The sequence below is a fragment of the Procambarus clarkii genome, chromosome 62, assembly GCF_040958095.1.
Source record: "Procambarus clarkii isolate CNS0578487 chromosome 62, FALCON_Pclarkii_2.0, whole genome shotgun sequence".
Classification (NCBI taxonomy): Eukaryota; Metazoa; Arthropoda; class Malacostraca; order Decapoda; family Cambaridae; genus Procambarus; species Procambarus clarkii.
Genome location: NC_091211.1, coordinates 4,093,428 through 4,104,151, shown reverse-complemented (window position 1 = coordinate 4,104,151; position 10,724 = coordinate 4,093,428). Strand labels below are relative to the sequence as shown.

The following is a 10,724-nucleotide window of genomic DNA, read 5'->3' as shown; positions in this document are numbered from 1 at the left end:
CCTGTATGGTGTGGTCCTGTATGGTGTGGTCCAGTATAGTGTGGTCATGTATGGTGTGGTCAAGTATGGTGTGGTCAAGTATGGTATAGTCCTGTATGGTGTGGTCCTGTATGGTGTGGTGCAATATGGTGTGATCCAGTATGGTTGGGTCCTGTATGGTGTGGTCCTGTATGGTGCGGTGAAGTATGGTGTGGTCCAGTATGGTGTGGTCCTGTATGGTGTGGTCCAGTATGGTGTGGTCCAGTATGGTGTGATCCAGTATTGTGTGGTGCAGTATAATGTGGTGTAGTATGGTGTGGTCCAGTATGGTGTGATCTAATATGGTGTGGTGCAGTCTGGTGTGGTCCAGTATTGTGTAGTCCACTCTGGTGTGGTCCAGTCTGGTGTGGTCCAGTCTGGTGTGGTCCAGTATGGTGTGGTGCAGTATGGTGTGGTGCAGTATGGTGTGGTCCAGTCTGGTGTGGTCCAGTCTGGTGTGGTCCAGTATGGTGAGGTTCAGTATGGTGAGGTTCAGTATGGTGTGGCCAGTATGGTGGGTGCAGTCTGGTGTGGTTCAGTCTGGTGTAGTCCAGTCTGGTGTGGTTCAGTCTGGTGTGGTCCCGCCTGGTGAGGTCCAGTATGGTGAGGTCCAATATGGTGAGGTGCAGTATGGTGAGGTGCAGTATGGTGTGGTCCAGTATGGTGTTGTCCTGCATGGTGTGGTCCAGTATGGTGAGGTCCTGTTTGGTGTGGTCCAGTCTGGTGTGGTCCAGTCTGGTGTGGTCCAGTCTGGTGTGCGTCAGTCTGGTGTGATCTAGTCTGGTGTGATCTAGTCTGGTGTGGTCCAGTATAGTGAGGTCCAGTATGGTAAGGTCCAATATGGTGAGGTGCAGTATGGTGAGGTGCAGTATGGTGTGGTCCAGTATGGTTAGGTTCAGTATGGTGTGGCCAGTATGGTGGATGCAGTCTGGTGTGGTTCAGTCTGGTGTGGTCCAGTCAGGTGTGGTCCAGTCTGGTGTGGTCCAGTATGGTGAGGTCCAATATGGTGAGGTGCAGTATGGTGAGGTGCAGTATGGTGTGGTCCAGTATGGTGTGGTCCTGCATTGTGTGGTCCAGTTGTTGTAATCCACAAGTTAGTAGGAATTATTAGCTAGAGGATCATTACTACAACACTTAACGAATGATGATTGGAAGTTCATGTAAGTAGACAGACTATGGATCACATATCTAAGAAAGGTCAATGGATTAAGACCGAAGCTGTTTAGCCAAATGATTAATTCCTGGAAAGAGGAATTATTCTTCGTCAGGCTTCTAGGAACAAGATTACCTCTCTAGGGATAAGATTAATCGGATTATACCTTCCTTGAGAGGTGGGGTGAAATGGTTGAGGTAGATGGCTGACTGGAGTCAGTCTGATTGTGGGAGTGGAACTGGGGAGTCCTCCGCCTCTCCGTTTGCGGCAGCAGCGAAGTGTAGCAGACAGCTATGCGAGAGCCTGTTGTGATCTTAGTGACCAAGTTAAGTCTGCAGTATGTGAGTATTGAATGTAAGACTAACCGGGTGTGGAGCGTTGTAGTAATCATTCCGTATTAGGGACTTAGGCGGAAGTTACGAGTGTGGGTGGTGATCGCGGAGGTCAAGTGGTCTATGGGTATTGGAAGTGTATTGACCTAATAGAGTATGTTAATTAATATAGTATTATTTGTCAGAGTCTATTCTTTGTAATTAAATGACAAAATCCGACGGCCTTTAAATACCTTCCGTATGTTCATTCATTGTGTTCCAGTACAAACCTAGTGGTACGCCTCAAGGGTCTGGTGGGTGTAGGAGTACACGGTGGTAGTAACGGTTGCTGAGGCAAGGTGTTATGTGTTGTGTAACCGCTGTGTTCGGAATGAACCGGGGTTCAGCGTCACGACACAGTATGGTGAGGTCCTGTTTGGTGTGGTCCAGTCTGGTGTGGTCCAGTCTGGTGTTGTTCAGTCTGGTGTGGTTCAGTCTGGTGTGATCCAGTCTGGTGTTGTCCAGTATGGTGAGGTCCAGTATGGTAAGGTCCAATATGGTGAGGTGCAGTATGGTGAGGTGCAGTATGGTGTGGTCCAGTATGGTGTGGTCCAGTCTGGTGTGGTCCAGTATGGTGTGGTCCACTATGATGTGGTGTAGTATGGTGTGGTCCAGTATAATGTGGGGTAGTATGGTGTGGTCCAGTATGGTGTGGTTCAATATGGTGTGGTGCAGTCTGGTGTGGTCCAGTATTGTGTAGACCAGTCTGGTGTAGTCCAGTCTGGTGTGGTCCAATTTGGTGTGGTCCAGTATGGTGTGGTGCAGTCTGGTGTGGTCCAGTCTTGTGTGGTCCAGTCTGGTGGGGTGCTGTCTTTTGTGGTCCAGTATGGTGTGGAGCATTATGGTGTGGTCCAGTATTTTGTGGTCCAGTCTGGTGTGGTGCAGTCTGGTGTGGTGCAGTCTGGTGTGGTCCAGTCTGGTGTGGTCCAGTCTGGTGTGGTCCAGTCTGGTGTGGTCCAGTCTGGTGTGGTCCAGTATGGTACGGTCCAGTATGATGTGGTGCAGTATAGTGTGGTCCTGTACGGTGTGGTCCAATATGGTGTGGTGCAGTCTGGTGTTTTCCAGTATGGTGTGGTCCAGTATGGTGTGGTCCAGTATGGTGTGGTCCAGTTTGGTTTGGTCCAGTATGGTGTGGTGCAGTATTGTGTGGTGCAGTCTGGTGTGGTCAAGTATGGTGAGGTTCAGTATGGTGTGGTCCAGTATGTTGTAGTGCAGTATTGTGTGGTGCAGTCTGGTGTGGTCCAGTATGCTGTTGTCCAGTCTGGTGTGGTCCAGTCTGGTGGGGTCCAGTATGGTGAGGTTCAGTATGGTGTGGACAGTATGGTGTGGTGCAGTCTGGTGTGGTCCAGTCTGGTGTGGTCCTGTATGGTGTGGTCCTGTTTGGTGTGGTCCAGTCTTGTGTGGTCCAGTCTTGTGTGGTCCAGTCAGGTGTGGTCCAGTCTTGTGTGGTCCTGTCTAGTGTGGTCCAGTATGGTGAGGTCCAGTATGGTGAGGTTCACTATGGTGAGGTCCAGTATGATGTGATCCAGTATGGTGAGGTCCAGTATAGTGTGGTCCAGTATAGTGAGGTCCAGTATGGTGAGGTTCAGTGTGGTGTGGTCCAGTATGTTGAGGTCCAGTAGTGTGTGGTCCAGTATGGTTAGGTCAAGTATGGTGAGGTCCAGTATGGTGGGGTCCAGTATGGTGTGGTCCTGCATGGTGTGGTCCAGTATGGTGTGGTCTAGTATGGTGTGGTCCAGTATAATGTGGTCCAGTATGGTGAGTTGCAGTATGGTCAGGTCCAGTATGGTGTAGTCCAGTATGCTGAGGTCCAGTATGGTGTGGTCCAGTATAGTGTGGTCCAGTGTGCTGCGGTCCAGTATGATGTGGTGCAGTATTGTGTGGTCCAATATGGTGTGGTGCAGTATGGTGTGGTCCAGTATAGTGAGGTTCAGTATAGTGTGATCCAGTATGGTGAGGTTCAGTATGGTGAGGTCCAGTATGATGAGGTCCAGTATGGTGAGGTTCAGTATGGTGTGGTCCAGTATAGTGAGGTCCAGTATAGTGTGGTCCAATATGGTGAGGTCCACTATGGTGTGGTCCAATATGGTGTGGTCCAGAATGCTGTTGTCCAAAATGGTGAGGTCCAGTATGGTGAGGTCCAGTATGGTGTGGTCCTGCATGGTGTGGTCCATTATGGTGAGGTTCAGTATGGTGAGGTCCAGTATGGTGTGGTGCAGTATGGTGAAGTCCAGTATCGTGTGGTCTAGTATGGTGTGGTCCTGCATGGTGTGGTCCAGTATGGTGAGGTTCAGTATGGTGTGGTCCTGTATGGTGTGGTCGAGTATGGTGTGGTCCAGTATGGTAAGGTCCAGAATGGTGTGGTCCTGTATGGTGTGGTCCAGTATTGTGAGGTCCTGTATGGTGTGGTCCTGTATGGTGTGGTCCTGTATGGTGTGGTCCAGTATGGTGTGGTCCTGTATGGTGTGGTCAAGTATGGTGTGGTCAAGTATGGTATGGTCCTGTATGGTGTGGTCCTGTATGGTGTGGTGCAGTATGGTGTGGTCCTGTCTGGTTGGGTTCTGTATGGTGTGGTGCAGTATGGTGTGGTCCTGTATGGTTGGGTCCTGTATGGTGTGGTCCTGTATGGTGTGGTCCAGTATGGTGTGGTCCAGTATGGTGTGGTCCTGAATGGTGTGGTCATGTATGGTGTGGTCCAGTATGGTGTGGTCCAGTATGGTGTACTCCTGTATGGTGTGGTCCAGTATTGTGGAGTCCTGTATGGTGTGGTCGAGTATGGTGTGGTCCAGTATGGTGAGGTCCAGTATGGTGTGGTCCTGTATGGTGTGGTCCAGTATGGTGAGGTCCTGTATGGAGTGGTCCTGTATGGTGTGGTCCAGTATGGTGTGGTCCAGTATGATGTGGTCCAATATGGTGTGGTGCAGTATGGTGAGGTCCTGTGTGGTGTGGTCCAGTATAGTGTGGTCCTGAATGGTGTGGTCCAGTATGGTGTGGTCCAATATGGTGTGGTGCATTCTGGTGTGGTGCAGTATGGTGTGGTCCTGTGTTGTACCTGGTTGATACCTGGTTGATGGGGTTCTGGGAGTTCTTCTACTCCCCAAGCCTGGCCCGAGGCCAGGCTCGACATGTGAGAGTTTGGTCCACGAGGCTGTTGCTTGGAGCGGCCCGCAGGGCCACGTACCCACCACAGCCCGGCTGATCCGGAACTTCTCTTAGAAAACCGTCCAGTTTTCTCTTGAAGATGTCCACGGTTGTTCCGGCAATATTTCTTATGCTCGCTGGGAGGACGTTGAACAACCGCGGACCCCTGATGTTTTTACAGTGCTCTCTGATTGTGCCTATGGCACCTCTGCTCTTCACTGGTTCAATCTTGCATTTTCTTCCATATCGTTCACTCCAGTACGTTGTTATTTTACTGTGTAGATTTGGGACCTGACCCTCCAGTATTTTCCATGTGTATATTATTTGGTATCTCTCTCGTCTCCTTTCTAGAGAGTACATTTGGAGAGCTTTGAGACGATCCCAATAATTTAGGTGTTTTATCTCGTCTATGCGTGCCGTATATGTTCTCTGTATTCCCTCTATTTCAGCAATCTCTCCTGCTCTGAAGGGGGAAGTGAGTACTGAGCAGTACTCGAGACGGGACAGCACAAGTGACTTGAAGAGTACAACCATTGTGATGGGATCCCTGGATTTGAAAGTTCTCGTAATCCATCCGATCATTTTTTCTGGCAAACGCGATATTTGCTTGGTTATGCTCCCTAAACGTTAGATCGTCGGACATCATTATTCCCAAATCCTTGACATGCTGTTTTTCTACTATGGGAAGATTCGATTGTGTTTTGTACCCTGTATTATGTTTCAGATCCTCATTTTTGCCGTACCTGAGTACCTGAAATTTATCACTGTTAAACATCATGTTATTTTCTGCTGCCCAATCAAAAACTTTGTTGACATCTGCTTGTAGTTTTTCAATGTCTTCAGCAGAGGTAATTTTCATGCTGATTTTTGTGTCATCTGCAAAGGACGACACGAAGCTGTGGCGTGTATTTTTGTCTATATCAGATATAAGAATAAGGAACAGTAGCGGTGCAAGGACTGTACCTTGAGGTACAGAGCTTTTAACATCGCTTGGACTCGATTTTATCTGATTGACTGTTACTCTTTGTGTTCTGTTCGACAGGAAATTGAGTATCCAGCGTCCTACTTTTCCAGTTATTCCCATTGACCTCATTTTGTGAGCTATCACCCCATGGTCACATTTGTCGAACGCCTTTGCAAAGTCTGTGTATACAACATCTGCATTTTGCTTTTCTTCTAGGGCTTCTGTGATTTTGTCATAGTGGTTGAGTAACTGTGACAGACAGGATCTTCCCGCTCTAAATCCATGTTGTCCTGGATTGTGCAATTCATTGTTTTCCATAAAACTAGAAATTTGATTCCAAATCACTCTTTCAAACACTTTTATTATGTGTGATGTTAGTGCAACTGGCCTATAATTTTTTGCCAAGGGTTTACTCCCCCCCTTTTGCAACGGAGCTATATCTGCAGATTTAAGTGCTGCTGGTATCTCCCCTGTATCCAGGCTCTTTCTCCATATTACGCTGAGTGCTCTCGCTACTGGTACTTTACATTTCTTTATGAATATTGAATTCCATGAGTCAGGCCCAGGAGCTGAGTGCATAGGCATATTATCAATTTCTCTTTCAAAGTCTTCCGAGTTTGTGGTAATATCCGTTATATTATCTGCAGCTTGAATGTCATTCATAAAGAAGCTGTCTGGGTCATCAACTTTCATGTTGTTTATTGGTGTGCTAAACATAGCCTCATACTGGCTTCTTAGAATTTCACTAATCTCTTTGTTGTCCTCTGTGTACGTACCTTCATTTGTAATTAACGGTCCAATACTGGTCGAGGTTTTGGATTTTGATTTTGCGTATGTGAAAAAATATTTCGGATTTTTCCTTATCTCTTGTATAGCTTTCTGTTCCAATTCCATTTCCTCAGACTCATATGATCGCTTCAACGTTTGTTCTATTTCCTCAATCTCCCTGCTTAGGCTTGTTTTCCTTGCTTGTGATAGTTGTGTCTGCCGAAGCATTTCCGTTATTTTTTTCCTTCTCCTGTACAGTCGTCTGCGTTCTCTTTCTAGAGTGGTCCTCTTTCTGCCCCTCCTCACAGGTACGTGCTTCAAGCAGACCTTGTAAGCTTCAGCTGTCAGTTGAGCTATTCCCTGTGTGGGAGTTTTGTCGCTTAAGACCGTCTCGCATTGAATGGTTGCAAGGTCTACATTTATTTTTTCCCAGTCAATCCTCTTATTGTTGAAATTGAATTGATTGAATATTCCTTCTCGCTTGTTGGGTCTCTTAGACCTACTACCGTTATTTATGCTAGTTCGCACTTCAATGAGCTTATGGTCTGAGTATGAAGTATCTGAGATTGTGATATCCCTGATTAGTTCATCATTGTTTGTGAATAACAAGTCTAGTGTGTTTTCGTTCCTAGTTGGTTCTGTAATCTGTTCATTGAGCGAGAATTTGTCACAGAATCTCAAAAGTTCTCTAACCTGTGGTTGGTTATTTCCCGGGTCATTCCCTGCTATGATATTTGTGTTTGCCGTTCTCCATCTTAGACTCGGTAAATTGAAATCTCCAAGAAAGATAATATCTGGAGCTGGGTTTGCTAGGTTGTCAAGTATGTTCTCTATTTTGTGCATCTGCTCTATGAATTCCTCAATCGTTGTATCTGGCGGTTTATATATTAGAATAATAATTAGGTTTAGTTTCTCTACCTTCATTCCAAGTACCTCTACCACCTCATTAGTTGAATTTAGTAGTTCTGTGCATACCAGGTCTTCTTTAATATACAGACCTACTCCTCCATTTGACCTAGTTTTTCTATCACATCTATATAGATTATAATTTGGAATCCAGATTTCACCATCCATGTAATCTTTTGTATGAGTTTCCGTGAATGCCCCAAATATTGAGTTTGACTCTAATAGGAGGCCATTTATGAACTTAACTTTATTTCTTGACTTTGGCTTTAAACCTTGAATGTTTGCAAATATGAATGATTGTCCATATTGTGTGTCACTTCTGGAAGGTTTTGGTAGTTCTCCCTCCTCTCTACCCTGACCCAGGGTGTGTTGTTGTGGCAATGGTTTGTCCAGTTTTGGAAGTGATACTGGGGAGTGTGGTAGTCTCTGTGTAGTTGGGAGGTGTAGTATGTGTGGGCTTGATGACGAACTGTAGTCCAGTCTTGGGCATTTCCCCCTCTCCATCCGTACTCCTGCCACGTTTCTGCCTGTCTGTTTCTCCCTCTGTTTGTACCTGCCTCTAAAAATTTTTCAGGGCTATTATGTTGGACTTCTTCTCTAATATGGCGCTGTGTACCTCTGACGTGGAAATCGGGGCAGTGAAGATCGTAGCATTTCCTCTCATTGACTGAGAGTGTGCATAGCTTAGGGTGAAAATATCTACACTCTGTATGAAAACGACATCTGCCTTTCCCTAACCAGTTTCGGCATTTCCGTGGGTGCATGAATGAGCATTCCGTGCCTCTGGGCCCATATCTGCACTGTCCTTTTGCATAATACCAGCAAATATTTTCATTTGTGATTGTATTATTCTTGTTTGTACCCGTGCACGACTTGGCTACCTCTGTGTTTTTTGTTCCAACTTTCTCGTTTCTGCATTCATTCTCGGTATTGTCCTTATCTTTCTCCTTGTTGCTTTCGTCTTTCTCATTTGTGTTCTCATTCGTCTCATTTTTTCTCTCCTTATTCATATCACCAGTGTGCTCTACAATATTGCCTTCATTTTTGTGTACCTCGACACTATACCCTTCTACATTGCTACTTGACTGACTGGTGTGGTCCAGTATGGTGTGGTCTTGAATGGTGTGGTCCAGTATGGTGTGGTCCAGTATGGTGTGGTCCAGTATGGTGTTGTCCAAAATTATGTGGTGTATTCTGGTGTGGTGCAGTAAGGTGTGGTCCTGTGTTGTGGTCCTGTGTGGTGTGGTCCAGTATGGTGTGGTCCTGAATGGTGTCGTCCACTATGAGGTGGTGCAGTATGGTGTGGTCCAATATGGTGTGGTCCAGTTTGCCTGGTGTGGTCCAGTCTGGTGTGGTGCAGCCTTTTGTGGTCCAGTATGGTGTGGTGCAGTATGGTGTCGTCCAGTATGGTGTGGTGCAGTATGGTGTGGTCCAGTATGGTGTGGTGCAGCCTTTTGTGGTCCAGTATGGTGTGGTGCAGTATGGTGTCGTCCAGTATGGTGTGGTGCAGTATGGTGTGGTCCAGTATGGTGTGGTTCAGTCTGGTGTGGTCCAGTCTGGTGTGGTCCAGTATGGTGTGGTGCAGTGTGGTGTGGTCCAGTATGATGTGGTGTAGTATGGTGTGGTAAAGTATGGTGTGGTCCAACATGGTGTGCTGCAGTCTGGTGTGGTCCAGCATTGTGTATTCCACTCTGGTGTGGTCCAGTCTGGTGTGGTCCAGTCAGGTGTGGTCCAGTATGGTGTGGTGCAGTATGGTGTGGTGGAGTATGGTGTGGTCCAATCTGGTGTGGTCCAGTCTGGTGAGGTTCAGTATGGTGTGGCCAGTATGGTGGATGCAGTCTGGTGTGGTTCAGTCTGGTGTGGTCCAGGTCTGGTGTGGTCCAGTCTGGTGTGGTCCAGTCTGGTGAGGTCCAGTATGGTGAGGTCCAATATGGTGAGGTGCAGTATGGTGAGGTGCAGTATGGTGTGGTCCAGTATGGTGTGGTCCTGCATGGTCTGGTCCAGTATGGTGAGGTCCTGTTTGGTGTGGTCCAGTCTGGTGTGGTCCAGTCTGGTGTGATCCAGTCTGGTGTGGTCCAGTATGGTGAGGTCCAGTATGGTAAGGTCCAATATGGTGAGGTGCAGTATGGTGAGGTGCAGTATGGTGTGGTCCAGTATGGTGTGGTCCAGTCTGGTGTGGTCCAGTATGGTGTGGTCCACTATGATGTGGTGTAGTATGGTGTGGTCCAGTATAATGTGGGGTAGTATGGTGTGGTCCAGTATGGTGTGTTTCAATATGGTGTGGTGCAGTCTGGTGTGGTCCACTATTGTGTAGTCCAGTCTGGTGTAGTCCAGTCTGGTGTGGTCCAGTTTGGTGTGGTCCAGTATGGTGTGGTGCAGTCTGGTGTGGTCCAGTCTTGTGTGGTCCAGTCTGGTGTGGTGCAGTCTTTTGTGGTCCAGTATGGTGTGGTGCCGTATGGTGTCGTCCAGTATGGTGTGGAGCATTATGGTGTGGTCCAGTATGGTGTGGTCCAGTCTGGTGTGGTGCAGTCTGGTGTGGTGCAGTCTGGTGTGGTCCAGTCTGGTGTGGTCCAGTCTGGTGTGGTCCAGTCTGGTGTGGTCCAGTCTGGTGTGGTCCAGTATGGTACGGTCCAGTATGATGTGGTGCAGTATGGTGTGGTCCAGTACGGTGTGGTCCAATATGGTGTGGTGCAGTCTGGTTTTTTCCAGTATGGTGTGGTCCAGTATGGTGTGGTCCAGTATGGTGTGGTCCAGTATGGTGTGGTCCAGTTTGGTGTGGTCCAGTATGGTGTGGTGCAGTATTGTGTGGTGCAGTCTGGTGTGGTCAAGTATGGTGAGGTTCAGTATGGTGTGGTCCAGTATGTTGTGGTGCAGTCTGGTGTGGTCCAGTATGGTGTTGTCCAGTCCGGTGTGGTCCAGTCTGGTGGGGTCCAGTATGGTGAGGTTCAGTATGGTGTGGACAGTATGGTGTGGTGCAGTCTGGTGTGGTCCAGTCTGGTGTGGTCCTGTACGGTGTGGTCCTGTTTGGTGTGGTCCAGTCTTGTGTGGTCCAGTCTGGTGTGGTCCAGTCAGGTGTGGTCCAGTCTTGTGTGGTCCAGTCTAGTGTGGTCCAGTATGGTGAGGTCCAGTATGGTGAGGTTCACTATGGTGAGGTCCAGTATGATGTGATCCAATATGATGAGGTCCAATATAGTGTGGTCCAGTATAGTGAGGTCCAGTATTGTGAGGTTCAGTGTGGTGTGGTCCAGTATGGTGAGGTCCAGTAGTGTGTGGTCCAGTATGGTTAGGTCAAGTATGGTGAGGTCCAGTATGGTGGGGTCCAGTATGGTGTGATCCTGCATGGTGTGGTCCAGTATGGTGAGGTTCAGTATGTTGAGGTCCAGTATGGTGTGGTGCAGTATTG

General features: G+C 47.8%; 1 protein-coding gene across 1 annotated transcript; it reads right to left on the bottom strand.

Moving 5' to 3' along the window:
• Window positions 1-2,966: 2,966 nt before the first annotated feature.
• On the bottom strand, window positions 2,967-4,556 carry LOC138354235 (uncharacterized). The gene has a single exon (XM_069308121.1). It carries the CDS (start codon window positions 4,554-4,556, stop codon window positions 2,967-2,969), a length of 1,590 nt encoding a protein of 529 aa, XP_069164222.1.
• Window positions 4,557-10,724: the final 6,168 nt, after the last annotated feature.